Consider the following 16420-nt stretch of genomic DNA (forward strand, 5'->3'; position numbering starts at 1 on the left):
GGTGAGGAAGAGTTAATAACGAGGATAAACAGCTAACCCTTGTTAAGCGCTCACTAGACGCCAGGCATTGTGCCAGGCCATTACGTTCACCACATCTAACTTCACAACAAGCTTGTAAGGTAGGATGGTTATCCCCATTTTACTGACGATGCAACTGAGGCTCTGAATGGTTTGGTGACTTATTTGCCCAAGGTCACATAACTGGTAATTTGGTCGCAGGCAGCCTGACTCCAGATTGAAGTTCTTAACAATTAGGTCAGTGGCTCTCCCAACTTTGCTGCACGTTGAAGTCACCTGGGGCCACTTTCAAAGATTCCCAAACCTTAGGCAGCACACCCAGACTGATTAAATCGGAATGTTTGGGGGGAAGGAAAGGGGAGCCAAACCAGTATTTTTTTTAAGGAGACCCATGTGATTCCAGTGTGTAGCAAACTTTGGGAACTGCTGGGGTGGGGAGTCCTGTATCTCAGACGACGTTTCAGTGTGCCTCCAGTTTAAATGTGTAGGAGAATCACCTGGGAGTTTGTTAAAAATGCAAGTCGCACTTGCAAAGATAGTATCTTTAGGCCCAGTGACGACTCTACTTTGTGAAAACCACTTGGATGAAAAGTAACTTTGTCTACAGGATTTCTGAGTTGCTGTACCTTTACAGTGTATACATCTCATGTAAAACTGTTAGTTTGCAGTTTTCCTGGATGTACAGTACTCATGGGTCTAATGTCTTTAACTTCTGGGTCATCTTTGCATATGCCGTTCTTCTGCCTAGGCTATCCTCCATGCTTTGTCCCCACTCCCCTCAAATGCACACACTTCTGCTCTCTCTTACACATGTGCACAGAGCTTTTTCTTCCAGTCTCTGGCTGCCTAACTCCCCACATGCCCTTCAGGATGCCTGTGTCTGTGACACTAAACCACCCTGGGTCGTTCTTATATGCTGTTTAGCATCATCATAATGGAATTTATTAATTCTTTTTCTGTGTTGCATTTCTGTCTCTTCTGGATTATGAGCAACTTGAACTATATTATCTCTTCCTTCCAGTGTTTTGATACAGATTTACACCGGTTTTAGAGATTGGCATGTTTGAGTCTATTCTATGACATAGACTTCACGCTGCAGACAGATTCTTCTCTATTCCCATTTTTGCAAAAGGTGTTTGGTAGTTCTTAGCCTATAGAGTTTTGTTCTTTTTGATTGGAAACATTCTAGTTAGGGTCATTAATTTATCCATCAAGCAGTTGGACAAACACATTGAGTTCTTACACTGGCATGGCACTATGTAGGATGATATGTAATTAGCATTGGTCAATTTTTTAAAAAAAATCTGATTTTATCATAATCAGATATGATCAGTTCTGCAGTGGAGACCTTTAATTGTCCTTAGGCCTTTGCATATGTTGTCCAAAATAGTGTGTAGTTGTCATTTACTAACTGTTGTTATTACCTCATTGGTACTCGGTAAATGCTAGTAGATGGAATTGGCTGTCGATAGTAGTTCATCCTGTTCACTAGGAGAGATGATATAGGTAGTACTTAATGAAGATGAAAACCTTGATGTCAGAGGATTTGACAAACTTAGTATATATTTATTTTAGAATGCCTGAATTGCTATTGCCTAGCATATTTACTGATTTTAAAGAAAGGCAGACTAGTAATTCAGATTGTGTTTGTTCTTGGCTAGTCTTCGAACCACTTAAAGTTTATAAAAGGGAATGAGTGAATATGTGTGTGAAGGTCATTTTGAAGAGGTTTTTGGACAGTAAAGATTTTTTTATAGCACTTAAATATGGTGAAGCATGGGTGCCTGGGTGGTTCAGTGGATTAAACCTCTGCCTTCAGCTCAGGTCATGATCTCAGGGTGCTGGGATGGAGCCCTGCATAGGGCTCTCAGCTCAGCAGGAGCCTGTTTTCTCCTCTCTCTCTGCCTGCCTCTCTGCCTACTTGTGATCTCTCTGTCAAATAAGTAAAGAAAATCTTAAGAACATATGATGAGGTATGTGGACCAAAAAATATGTACTTTTTTATAAAGACTTTCTTTAGGGGTGCCTGGGTGGCTCAGTGGGTTAAAGCCTCTGCCTTCAGCTCAGGTCATGATCCCAGGGTCCTGGGATCGAGCCCCGAATCCAGCTCTCTGCTCAGCAGGGAGCCTGCTTCCTCCTCTCTCTCTGCCTGCCTCTCTGCCTACTTGTGATCTCTGTCTTTCAAATAAATAAATAAAATCTTAAAAAAAAAAAAACACGACTTTCTTTGCTGGATAAGGGTTGTTATAGAAAGATTCTCTTGGTTCCATTTTGGACTGTTATGTCAATTTTTAGGCTAAAGCTACTAGAGAAACTGATGGGACAATTCTTGTTAAATTCAGATACTCAAGAAACTTGCCCTTGTTTCTTTCTGATCAGATATGAACAGAGTATCCAGTTCTGGCCTCAGCGCATGGAAGAAACTCAATCTTTAAGCCTGAGGTTTTACTCTGTAATTGATATCCAGAGTAAAGGTGAAATATTTCACGTGTTCATTAAAGACCAAAAGTGGCTGCAATCAAGATAGCCTGAGACTTGGAAATGGATTCTGTTTAATTTGAGATGCTCACCAGTGTTAGCAGATGTGTTTTCTGACTTGTGTAAAAACCTTTTTAGGATAGAATACATGATTTCTTTTGGTACAAGATGATTAAAGTTTTAGAATTAAAGTACATGGAGTTTAATTCTAACTTTTTAGACATGAAGATAGTAGGTAGTTTGCCCAAGATTACATGGTTAGGTTCTAGTACATTGGGCTAGAAAGCAGGTTCCTTCCTCTGCATGCAGAATTTCCTTTCACCTCCGTACCCCACATGAGAGGATGTCTTGTTTGTTATTGTGTGTGTGTGTGTGTGTGTGTGTTTTGGGGTTGGGGAAATAACAGAGTAGGCTATGTTTGAGATATTCAATTAGATGTATAGTGAATGCTTTTTGTGTGACATGTACTTTATATCCTGAGAATACCAGAATAAATAAGACACAGGCTCTGTCCTCAAGGAGTCTATAGTCTAGTTAGAGTTGTAATAAAAATAAAAGTATAGTATCTTAGGCAGCTCTGCTGGGTAGAATTTTCTGTAGTGATGGAGTTATTCTTTCTCTGCACTGTCCAGTATGGTAGCCCCTAGCCACATGTGAGTACTGAGCACTGGAAATGTGACTAATATAAATGAGGAACTGAATTTATAATTTAAATGTAAGTAGTTACATGTGGAAATGGCTACTATATTGGACAGAGCAGGTCTGAGACATAAAGGATGAAAAGTGTGGGGTGCTGGTTGGGGGCAGGCAGGGTGTTCATAGTATTCATGCCTTTTTTTTTTAAACAGACTAGCAAAAACTACCTATTTACCCTTTTAGGGAGGAATACAGGCACAACCTGTATTTCTTTGTTGTGATTCAGGTGTCTGATAGGATCCCCAGCAGAATCTGGTATATAGGTGAACACATTCCTTTCTGATGAAACTTGATTGATAATTTGCCTTGTAGAGTCAGTGGGACTACAACAGAAATGTAAACTATAACCCTTCTGTCTTTATTTGTCATAAAGTTATATGGGTGACCTTGAAAGCAATTTGTGCTTGAAAATCCAGCATGGTTCATTTATTTACTCAGTATTCTGGCACCCTGTACCGTGTTTTTCCTAAGAGAAACAAGGCATGCCTGATAGTGTGTACTTTGCCTTTGTACGTCTTAAAGTATGTTGACTTATGTCACTTTATTTGATCCTTCCCGCGAGTTCCTTTAGGTACTGCAGGTGTTTTCCCTGTTTTGTAGTTGAGGAAACTATGACAAAGAAATGCCAGGTGACTTTTCCAAGGTCATAATGGGGAGATATGGAGTCAGAACAAAAGGGAAGAACATTGGACTTTGGAGCAAAAGATGGAGTTTCTTGTCCCAGCTTTACTGTCACTTAATATGGCTCTGAGCAAGTTACAGCCTTTTTTGTTTCCTCACCTCCTGTCTAGTACGTCTGTTTTCCTGAACTTTCTAAGCTTGTTATTAGAATAAAATGAAATACCATGTGGGAGTTCTTTCAAAATGATCAGTTTTTACAAAGGCACATTGTTATCAAGCAAGATCTCTAGTAGTTTTTCTCTTGTTTAATGCTGACTTCAAAACTCATCATGTTAGTTAATCATGTTAAATTCTACAGTACTGTGGTGTCATGGATTTTCTCTTGACTTCCTCCCTGTGAAAGCTTCCCTTGGACAGCCATCATGTCCTGTTTATATCTGCGTACCTATCCTAGGACAATACCTGACACATAACAGGTTTAATAAATGTTTCATGAAATAACTGATGTCTGGATTTACTTTATGAAGTCTTAAAAAATTGTTCTCTGTAATTAGACTTGAAGTTTCTTGGGATTAGGGATCTTATTTATTCACTGTTATTCTTCCCTGTGCATGGTGTATAGAAAGCATGCAATAAATACTGGTTGAGTCGGTTGATGTAATTAATGTCAGACTGTGGTCTCAGTGCATCTGCCACTACCACTGTATTGATCATTTTGGTCATCCGTCAGTTAGACCAAACATTCATGTTGCTTTGAGGTAGAACCTACAAATCTTAAGCTGTTACCAGCACACAATCACCTGATAGTAGAAACCTCCAGGGAGATTACCTAGAAAATGGATACATGTAGAGTTAGGAAGAAGTTAAGTGAACTGCAGGGGTGCGTTGTCATCATCTTCTCCTTCCTCCTGTTCTATTTACTTTTGGAGACTTCTCTTCTAGTAGCTCTGGGTGATAGCTGACCGAGCCTATCTGGGGAGGAGACCCAGGATCCTTAACTTAGCAGTCAGAGTCCTTAATTATCTAACTTCAGTTTTGTCTTCATTTCTCACTGCAGGGCCCAGTCCTCCCTGCCTCGTCCCCATCCTTCCCTCCCTCCCCCTCAGTATATTAGCTACACTAGCGTTTACTTTTCTATCGTCCCTCAGCCTGTCTTGGATACTTACACCAAATTCTAGTTCCTACTGTATCATTTCTATGATAAAGTTAATATTCTCTCATTCTCTGCCCCCAATTTTTTTTTTAAGCTTTTATTTATTTATTTGACAGAGATCACAAGTAGGCAGAGAGAGAGGAGGAAGCAGGTTCCCCGCTGAGCATAGAGCCCAATGCGGGCCTTGATCCCAGGACCCTGAGATCATGACTTGAGCCGAAGGCAGAGGCTTAACCCACTGAGCCACCCAGGCGCTCACTGCCCGAGTTTTTATTAAATTAATTATAAATCTCCAATCCTAGCATTTGTACTCTTTAAAAATTGGTCACAGTTTATCTTTGAAATCTTATCCCTTCTACATACAACTTTCTTTCTTGCCACTCTAGGTTTTTAGTTTAGGTTTTTTAGGTGCTTTTTTTTGCTGATTGAAGCAAATACCCTTCTTCATATATTTTCCTTTTCTTCCCTCCTCTTTTTACTCTCACCCTTATTCACTTAATTTTCTTATCTCTGTTAAAATTGTGACCTTCCTTCAATACCCTATTCATTCTTCCCTGATCTTGTCCTGTTGTTTTCCAGCTCAACCCTTCTTTCAATCAAAAGTAATCAGTCCTCTGAACTTCTTCAGTGTCTTGCCTATAGCTTACCACAATAGGTTTAGTTAATATTCATCATCTCCAGTAGATACAATAAAAAGAAAAAAATATTTTCCTTGTAATGAGAACTCTTAGGATCTGCTCTCTTAACAGCCTTCCTGTATGTCATTCAACAGTGTTAACTATAGTCATCACATTGTACATTATATTCTTAGTGCTTATTTATCTTGTAACTGGAAGTTTGTACATTTTGACCACCTTCCTCCAATTTCCCCTCCCCAAAGCGCCCATCACTGGTAACCACAAATCTGATCCCTTTTTCTATGATTTTGGTGGGGTACTTTTGTTTATTTTTAAGATGCCACTTTTAAGTGAGATCATATAGTATGTGTCTTTCTCTGTCTAGCTTTACCTAGCATAATGCCTTCAGGGTCCATCCATGTTGTTGCAAATGGTAGAATTTTCTTGTTTCTTTATGGCTAAATAATGTTATGTTACACACCCGCCCCCCCACAACTTCTTTATCCGTTTATCCATCAGTGGGCACTTTGGTTGTTTCCATGTATTAACATTGCTGTGAACATGGGGGTGCGGGTATCTTTTTTGAATTAGCATTTTCATTTCCTTTGGATATATTCCTAGAAGTACAATTGCCGGATCATATGTTAGTCCTTTTTTAGTTTTTTAAGGATATTTCGTTCTTTTTTCTGCAGTGGCTTGTAGCAGTTTACAGTCCCACCAACAGTGTACAAAGGTCTCCTTTTCTCCACATCCATGCCAGCATTTATTATGTTTTTTTGATGATGGCCATTTTAACATTTTAACATGACGTAAATATCCCATTTTGGTTTCAATTTGCATTTCCCTAATGACTAATGATGTTGAGTACCTTTTTGAGTAACTGCTGTCCATTCATATATAGTCTTTGGAAAAATGTCTGTTCAGATCCTTTGCCCATTTTTAATTGGATTGGGTTATTTATTTAATTTAATTGGGTTATTTTGCCCTTGAGTTGTATGAGTTCTTTGTGTGTTTTGGATATTAACTCCTTATCACATACGTGGTTTGCAAGTATTTTTCCCCACTCAATACGTTGTCTTTTCGCTTTGTTGATGGTTTCTTTTGCTGTGCAGAAGCTTCTCAGTTTCATGTGGTTCCACTTCTTTTTAATTTTGTTACTTGTGCTTTAGATATGATTTCCAAAAAAATCCATTACCAAAACCCATGTCAAGGAGCTTTTTTCCTATATTTTCTTCTAGGAGTTTCATGTCTTACAATTAAGTCTTTAATCCATTTTGAGTTAATTTTGGTAAATGATGTAAGGTAGGGGTTGTTTAGGTTTTTTTTTTTTTTTTTTTACATCTGAATATCCAACTTTGCCAGCACCATTTATTGAAGAGACTTTCTTTTCTCATATATTTGACATTTTGAAATAAGGACTACAGAAGTGTATATGTAGTTCTTGAAATAAGGACTACAGAATTGTATATGTAGTTTCTGACAGCAGTGTATGGTATCAGCAGCCCAGATACCACCAGTGACATAGCCTTTGGTGATGTGATTTTCCTGAAACGGTCAACAGTTTTTTTAAAACAATTCTTGGTATGGTAAGGTTCTAAACATAAAAGGGTCCAGTCTTTTCGCAGTTTACACGATTAATTGCACTACTGGAAAATTCAGTGTATATTAAACTAGCACAAAATATATTTTTGTATAAAATGGAGTTACACTTCTAGGCTTAGATAGTTACGAACAAAATGATTTTTTGGCGGACATTTGATAGTCATGTGAAAAGTAGCGTAATTGTTCATTGTGCAGGACTGTCTCCTGGATTGCAGGATGTCTAGATTTCCTGCCTCTGCCCATAAATACCAGTAGCACACACCAGTCATTGTGTTAACCAGAAGTGCACGTCATATTTCCAAAATGGCCGCTAGGAGGCAGTTCTTTTGTATTGAAAACCATTGACTTAAATTCTTCAGTGTGTCTTAGTGGCCTTACCTGCTAATCAGAGTTAAGGTGTTTGTTTGTTTGTTTTTCAGAGTTGAGTTTTATCACTTATTTTGCTAGTTTAATAGGTACAAAACAATGTCTTTGTTGCTTTGTTTGTTTGTTTTTGTAAAATATTTTATTTATTTATCTGACAGAGAGAGATCACAAGTAGGCAGAGAGGCAGACAGAGAGAGAGGGGAAATAGGCTCCATGCTGAGCAGAGAGCCCGATGTGGGGCTCGATCCCAGGACCCTGGAATCACGACCTGAGCAGAAGGCAGAGGCTTAACCCACTGAGCCACCCAGGCACCCTGCTTTGTTTTTTAATTCATGTTTATTTCCAATGTTTATTTTCTCTTGTTTTATTTAATTTGCCTGTAATTATAATCACACTTTTGTCTTAATACTTTTTGTTTATATGTATTTTGTTAAATTTAGCATGTTTTTTCTGTTATATAGATTTTAATAGTTAAGTTCAACTTTGTCACTGTATCTTTTCTATACCTTCCTACTTTACATGTTTGTTTCTTAAAGTCTTTAAGAATTTAAGAGCTAGGGGCACCTGGGTGGCTCAGTAGGTTAAAGCCTCTGCCTTTGGCTCAGGTCATGTTCCCGGGGTCCTGGGATCGAGCCCTGATTCAGGCTCTCTGCTCAGCTGGGAGCCTGCTTCCTCCTCTCTGTCTGCCTCTCTGCCTACTTGTGATCTCTGTCAAATAAATAAATAAATAAAATCTTTAAAAAAAAAAAAAACAATTTAAGAGCTAGGGGTGCCTGAGTGGCTCAGTGGCTTAAAGCCTCTGCCTTCAGCTCCGGTCATGATCCCAGGGTCCTGGGATGGAGTCCCACATTGGGCTCTCTGCTCAGCATGGAGCCTATTTCCCCTCTCTCTCTGCCTCCCTCTCTCTGCCTGCTTGTGATCCCTGTCTGTCAAATAAATAAATAAAATCTTTAAAAAAAATTTAAAAAAAAAAGAATTTAAGAGCTATTAAACCTGTTTTGATTGGTCTTTCACAGTGTTGTTGTTGTTAAAGAATAATACTCCTGTCTTTTTCAGAATTGGGAGGGATAGCAGCTATTTCTTAAAAATGCTTATTCCCAGGCCCCAATGCAGACCTATACAGAATTTCAGTTTCTAGTGATACAGGACCTGGAGATATGCAGCAGCAGCAGCACCACCACTCCTGCCCTGCCCCTCCATGATTCTTACATGTGCAGTGGAGTTTGAAAGCTAGCTTGTCCTTTTTTTTTTTTGCCTTAAAACATTTTTTTTCTGCCAATAGTGTGTTGTCTGGAATGCAAGCTAAATAGTAATTAAATATTCTTTAGATATTTGGAAACCATCTACCTACCACTTAAAGAATTAATATTGTAGGGGCACCTAGGTGGCTCTGTTGGTTGAGCATCTGCCTTTGGCTCAGGCCATGATCCTGGAGTCCTGGGATCCAACCCCGACTCCCTGCTCAGTGGGGAGTCTGCTTCTCCCTCTGATCCTCCTCTCTCTCGTGCTCTCACTCTCTCTCTCACCCTCTCTCTCAAAGAAATAAAATCTTAAAAAACAAAACAAAACTAATAACATAAAACAAATGGACATTTTCCAATTTTATTTGTGTATAACATGCAAAATTTTGGACATACCTCAGTGGAATAAAGGGAACTTTCTAATGTCTTCCGGTTTCCCACTGGTAAACCTTAACATTCTGTAACATTTATTTATTATCTATTGCATGCTAGGACTACTCAAAGATTTAGGAAGTGAGGTTTTCACTCAGAAAAGGTTGACACTATTGTGGTGAAGATATCTTTACATGGTTAACAAATAAGTTAATATGAAGCTTGATAAGACCAGCATGTAATAGGCACATGGAGGAGGGGTAATTCGAAGAATGTAGAAAAGCCTTACCAAAGGGAGGACATTTGTGCTGTTATTCGAAGGAGTATTATTTCGTAAAGTGAATCAGGGTGGGGCGTGGCAGTGTAGTCAGTAGGAATAGCTTGAGCAGTAATACAGGGTATGAAAAACCTTGTTGAGTTTGAGTGATCCATTAGTAAGGATCGTTCAGTATCACTACGGATCACTAAAGATCCGTCAGTAAAGGAATTAGTGATCCTTAGTAGCCACAGTTGGGGGGAGGGGTACGTGTGGGAAAGTGTCAGTAGAAGATGAGGCTGGGAAGGTAGAATAAGCAATTTCAAATAGATTCCTAGCAAGGTTTTGTTTATTTTTTTAATTGTATAAAATCATCTTAAATTTTATATAGAAGAATACATACATAACAATTTGGTCTGAGAATAGTCAATAAAGTTTTGAAAAAGAATAGGGGAGGTTGGGGGGCTTCCTTTTCAGATCTTAAGACATTCTGTAAAGCCACCGAATTTAAATCATTATGGCATTGGCATAGGAATAGATAAATAATTGAATAGAACAGATTCATAAGTAGATTCCTATATAAATGAGGATTTAGTATATGACAAATTGGTGTTTCAGTTTGGTGGGAAAGGATGTATTTTTAATAGATGATGATGGCACAACTGACTGTACATTTATAAGAAAATAAATTGAACCTTTCCTATACCATTTACAGAAGTAAATTCCATATGAATATAAAACTTAAGTGTGAAGAAATAAGCAATTGTTTTGCAGGAAGTCTAGGAGACTACATATATACTCTAGGTTACGTTTTCACACTTTTGGACCTCGTCCTATAATAAATGTATTTTATACTGTGACCCAGAAATATGCATTTATGAAAAGTGAAACAAGTTTCACAGAATATTGGCTTTACTATGTCTGCTGCCTTTATTGTATATCTTATTCCAGGTAATTAAAAACAAAAGCGTTACCCATTACATTTATTTCATGACCCACAGTTTGAAAAACACTGACAGAGGAGATGGGAGGCAGAAACCACCTAAGCCAGACTCAAGCTATAAAATTTAAATATGTGACCAGGAGGCGCCTTGGGTGGCTCAGTGGGTTAAAGCTGTTGCCTTTGGCTTAAGTCATGATCCCAGGGTCCTGGGAAGCCACACGTCAGGGCTCTCCGCTTCCCCCTCTCTCTCTGCCTGCCTCTCTGCCTACTTATGATCTTTGTCTGTCAAATAAATAAATAAAATCTTTAAAAAAATAAAAAATAAATATGTGACTAGAACAGTGAAATTTCACCTCATACCTATCCAATTGGCTAAGAAAGAAAGAAAAAAAAAGCAATTCCTGGCAGGAGATGGAGAGTGAGAGGAGGGAAGGGCTCTCATCCATTCCAAATGTAGATGGAAGTTGTTACAGCTTTTTTTGGGGAAGCAATCTGGCAAGACCCATTAACATTAAAAACAAATGCCCTTTGATCCAATAGTTACATTCTTGGGAACTTATCCCATAGAAATTAAAAGGCCAGTGTTTATATGAATAAGTATGTTTATTGCATCATTTCCTGGTGATAAAAAAGTGGGAAATGAAAAGTAAATACACATGTTGGGAGACTGGTTGAATAAGTTATACCACACCCATGTCGTGGAATGTTACACAGTCATTAAAAAGAATGTATTATTAGTTGAGGCATTGTTGAATGGGGGGAAAAAGAGATATAGAAAAGTGTACAATGCCTATCCAAGTATGTAAAATTATTTTAATATGATTGAGTTAGGGTAGAGCAAACACAAGAGGAAACATTAGGTTGTCAACATGGATTATCTGTCTAGGGAAGTGAACTATTTGGATAGGACATGAAGCCAAATAAAATGAAAAATGTAAAAAAACTACACTGAAACAAAAGTCCTTGTGTAATATTCTTGTGCATTTATGTAAGAGACTATGTCTAGCGTTTATATGTATATTATACTGTGTATGCACTGCATGTATATGTACTCGTATATATGTTGACTAGAAGAGGTGAGAAAAAATGTATGGCAGAGGAATATAAATTGTCATCTGATAGGGACGGTTCCCTATCAGAACTTTCCCTTTTCCCCCTTCCATTATTTTGGGAGGGGCAGGGAGGGCACCAGAATATCCTTGGGGGAATTCCTTATAAACCCAAGGAAACTGAGCTAATCTTAGTAGTCGAATCCACCCTTCCTTCAGATGGTAGGTATCTTGTTAGATGCTGGTCCAGCTCTCTTGCCTTCCCACTTTCAGGGCCTTTTCATCCAGAGGAGGACATCAGATCTCAGAGGGTATGGAAAGGTACAGGGCCCAGAGTCCATAAGATTCCCAGAGAAGCTGAGAAAATTGAGGAGGGTTGGGGGTAGGAAGTATGAAAGAGAGTAAGGGAACATGGTGGGTTCCTCTGTGTGGAAATGAGAAAGAAAGGTAGTTTGGGACCAGTCTGTGAATGACTTTGACTTTCATGCTAAGGAGTTTCACCTTCATTCTTCAGACCTGTAATTCTCAAATGCCATATCCTCATGAAAAATACTGATACTTATTGAGCTGGAATGAAGTTTAAAATTGAATTGAAAATTGAATTTTCAATTGAAAATAATTTCAATATTTTCAATTGAAAATAAAATTGAACAATGCTAGTCTTGCCCAGTATGAAGGAAAATTAGCTTAAAGGATAGAACTTTTTAAAGATTAAGTATACCCATATATTTTGCTTAAACTCTGCTGGCTGGGCATACAGATTTCAGAACAAGTAGAAGTTGGAAGTTAGCAGAGATTAATTGGAAAGAGTTTAACCATCCTTGATTCTCTTCATGTTTATGATTGTAACATTTACATTGTATTCATACAGCTGTGTTTTCTGTGGCTGAAAGTTTTTCATGTTCATGATAGACAGAGACCATTTCATGAGACTATACAGCACAGGGAGAAGCAGTACATGCACAGAGAATGTATAGGATAGGGAGAAGGTAGTACATGCTAAACCCAACAGATAGGGATTAAAACCCAGCTCCACCATGTTATTGCTCTGAAGCCTTCAGGTAAGCAGCAAACCTTTCCCTGTCTCAGCTTTTTCAACTGTGAAATAGAGATAACATTCATTAATATTCATTGAGTTGGTTTTTTTCCAAGATATATTTTATCTTTAGGGAGAGAGAGAGCATGCGCATATGTACCCACACACCCGCAACCCCCCCCCCCCCACAAGTGTGGTGAGGGGCAGGAGGAGAAGGAGAGAGAGAATCACAAGCGTACTCCTGCTGAGTGTGGAGCCTCATGTGGGGCTGGATCCCACCACCCGAGCTGAAACTAAGAGCTAGGGGATGCTCAGGTGACTGAGCCATCTAGGCACCCCTGTTCATTGAGTTGTTTTGGTGATTGCATGAGTGGCATGTAGTAAATGCTCAGTGAGTCGAGCTCTTAATATATTTTCTGAAGAACGCTATGACTTCCGGGTGTTTCATTACTAGAAATTTGTGTGTCACTCCTGCAGGGAATGAAATATTCACAAAGAATTTTATGTTTGATTTGAGGACATCAGTGGGAAATTGCAGGGGTATGTTTCTAGCATGTAATAGGTACTTGGATATTATTGACTGAAAAATCTAGATCTTGGAGTAAACTCTTTCTTTTGTCTTCCTTTCTAGTTAGGGCACTTCATTCTGTATCGTTTTCTCTCCTGGAACATAGAATGAGGAGGTCTCCCTCTTGTTCTGAGAACCAGATCAGATCATTTTATCCCCCTGCTCAGTGGTATCTGTCCCAGTTCTGCTCCAGGGTTTCTGAGGCTCTTTTGGGGAGGTGCTCAGACATTTGCTTCCCAGGGTCTGCCTTCCTACCTGATCTTGCTGTGAGGCTGTTTCAGGATATTTTCAGAACATTTAGATGTGTTTTTTTTTCTGTCTGCTTGGTAGACAGAAGCTGCTTTTTGTAGCTGCTTTATCTTACCATGTAGGGCAAATCTGTGTTTTATTGATTTCTATTAATTTACAGCAGTGTAATTTAACAGAAATTTTTTCTTGTCTTTTCAGGTGCCATTTGGATAGTCCTTTAGCGGCACGATGTACTCTGAGTGGAGGTCACTGCATTTGGTGATTCAGAATGATCAGGGCCACACGAGTGTGCTGCACAGCTATCCAGAGAGCGTTGGGCGAGAGGTGGCAAATGCAGTGGTCCATCCCCTTGGGCAGGCCTTAGGTACCCCTTCAGTGGCTGGTAGTGAGAGTTTGTTAAAAACTGACAAAGAAGTAAGTGTTTCTTCTTTTCATTCTACTGTGTGAAAACAATTTTGTTACTGAAGCATTTATTTGACATTGTCCTTTTAATGGGTTTCTGTCCAATGTAGTACAACTTTTTTTTATTAATTTTGACCTTTGGGCTGAGGGTTGGGGCTGAGAGTTCATGGGGGTCAAGGAATAGGTTGTACTGTTGTGTTGCTAGCCCCTTACTAGCCAGGCCCAATTCTCTACTTGAGCTGTGTACCCAAGACAAGGCTTAAGTGTCAGGCTCTTTCCCGTAAGCTCTGGGCCCAGTCTTTTTATTCAGAGGTGTGTTTGGAAGGTCTTTACTGCTCCTCCCATATGGCCTCTAACTGAAGGCCTATCTTGTGTCAAGTTTTCAGTTTTCACATACACACTGAACTTGAGGCCTTCCTGTGTCTCCATGTCTGCTTACCCTTACCTGTCTCTCGGGTTTAAGGGTGTTGCAGAGCAGCTAAGCCCGTATGGCTGTGAGCCCAAGTGGTTGGAATGGGGGTTGTGTTTGCTGTCTCTAAAGATAAGAGCTCTTAGAGTGGCTCGGCCTGGAGATGGTCCTCTATTCTTGGGTTCAAGTGACTGGGCTGAAGTAAAGTTTTAAGGGTCAGGTTGTGAAGGGACCCTGAAAATGGAGGGATACAGGAACTTGCTAGTGTGATGTCTGGCTAAGATATGGGATTAGAACTTTGTCTTTGTGCTTGAGGAAGTTTATACAACCTTCAGACTTTGGGTTAGCTTATTTTCCAGACCCACTTTTTCTCCCCCTTACTTTTTCATTTCTTTCTGATGAAGGAGAGATTAATCTAGATAGAAGACTGGATACAAGACCAAAGCTTATAGCTCTAAAGGCAGCTTATTTACCCTCTGCAGGCCATGGGTTGCTGGAGGATGAAGCCCCTCAGTCTGAGGAGTGTTTTTCTCTCTTTAGAGTACCTTAGCAGAGACTTACCCTAAGGACCAGCGCTTGCCCTGGTGCACTCTCCTCTTGGTGGGTCTATAATCTTCTCCTGGTAAGAGATGGCACATGAGTGGATAGAGGTGCTCTGGTGCAGCCCTTGTTTGTTGTCCTTCCTCACCCTTAAAAAGATACGAGAGAATAGTCCTCGAATCCACTGTCCTCTAGAATTGTACAACTGAACTATTATGAAGGTATCACCAGAGATGTTTTCTCCTTTGTCGTTTCATCTGACAATTACAGACTTGCAGTCCCTTTTAAAATCCCTTCTTATGCATGGTTCAGTTCCTCCTACCCTCCTATATTTGTCACAGCTTCACTGTGGTGTTAGAGCCTTAAAGTTTATCACTGTTGTAGATAATACTGTATTTATTGTCTATGTTATATTGCTGTTAACATGATTTTACTCTTAGTCGTTTTTAGTTGTTTTTGAGCTTAAAATTTTCTCTACCTGTATTTATCTTGTTAGATTCAACTTTTGTTTTAAACTGTTGAAGTCTTTTTGAATCCTGAATTTCTATATAACAGGTTAGCTATGCATTTTAGCTTTGTGATAGCTACAGATGGTTAGCCTGTAAACTGTTTTTCTCTCTTTTCCTAAGTAAGTAAAAATCTCGGCAGGGCCTTTGGCATGCCATTGGGCACCTTCTTCAAAATGGTCTTGGTGCATTAACCCACTGTGTTCTCTCATCTTGTATTTCAACAACTTAAAATCCAGCCATTTTACCTTCCTCTGGGCCATAGGTCTCCATCTTGTCAGAAGAATATCCTGCATCTGACCACATTTCGTGATCCCCCTTCGCCAGACAAGGCTATTGGTGGAAGATGGTGGGAGTAGCTTCAGATGTCTAGCCGAAGATTGGGGTCCAAGTTTTCAGTTTTACCATTTCCAAACCAGTGACTTGGGCCAAACTGCTTAATCTTTCTAAGCATCAGTTTTCTTATCTATAAAGTGAGGATAATTTAACCTTTCATACAGGGTTATTTTGATGGTTAGAGGATATTTATGAAAATTGCTTCGAAAATTGCCGGGGTTATGCAATTGTCCACTGCCTTCATAGTAACCTTGTTAGTAAAGGAATGAAGCTTGACTGGCATGACTTGTTCTTTTTGAGTAGGCTGGTTCCCAGTGAGCCTGCTTCTGTTTTATAAGTGCTCACTGATCATCTGCTTAGTAATTTGTCCCACAGTTTCATCTGGAATTTACTGAAACTTTCCAGTCTACAGAATCTGGAATATTGTTTCATCCTCTCTTGCAAATTATGCTATTTTCACTTTCTGCTTATATCATATTCATTCTTCATGACTGTGGGCAGTGGTTGGTAGTTGCTTAGACAAGTTCTGTCAGCCTCTGTGATGTGAAGCACATGGGTCAAGGGCCTGGCACTCATTTAGGGCAGCTAAGTGCCTTGTTACGATCTTACCAGCTTAAGTCCCGTCTCACTTGTGTGCGTTCTTACCTTCCCATGTTAATTATTTTCTTTGGCAGAAAGAGTCACAGTGTAAGAGTTGAGCAGGTCGTATTCTTTCCTGTTGCTTGTTAATGTTGCATAATCTAGAAATGGAATATGATTGAATTTATATATATGATTTCCTAAATGATACACATACCTATATACAAATTAAAAGGAGAAATAAGGCTAAAATGTTCTGTGTTTCTGTGCCTCCAGTCTCTAGAGAAAATCAAGACCGCCCATAATTGCTTTTTATTTCACATAACAATAATAATATCTAATGGGTAATAGCCAACATGGGTTTAATATTTAGAAATAAATAA

The 16420-nt window shown here is 39.2% G+C and overlaps 1 protein-coding gene across 4 annotated transcripts in view; it reads left to right on the plus strand.

Annotated features, from left to right (window-relative positions):
* RALGAPB (Ral GTPase activating protein non-catalytic subunit beta) overlaps window positions 1-16420 on the plus strand; it is an 81320-nt gene that overhangs the window by 651 nt on the left and 64249 nt on the right. For all 4 annotated transcript variants that reach the window (XM_059406991.1, XM_059406990.1, XM_059406992.1 and 1 more), the window contains exon 2: window positions 13464-13679. In XM_059406991.1, coding sequence (XP_059262974.1) covers window positions 13494-13679 — 186 coding nt within the window. In that variant the 5' untranslated portion in view covers window positions 13464-13493. The remainder of the gene's footprint in view (window positions 1-13463; window positions 13680-16420) is intronic.

This window comes from Mustela nigripes, chromosome 7 (genome assembly GCF_022355385.1).
Source record: "Mustela nigripes isolate SB6536 chromosome 7, MUSNIG.SB6536, whole genome shotgun sequence".
In the NCBI taxonomy this organism is placed as follows: domain Eukaryota; kingdom Metazoa; phylum Chordata; class Mammalia; order Carnivora; family Mustelidae; genus Mustela; species Mustela nigripes.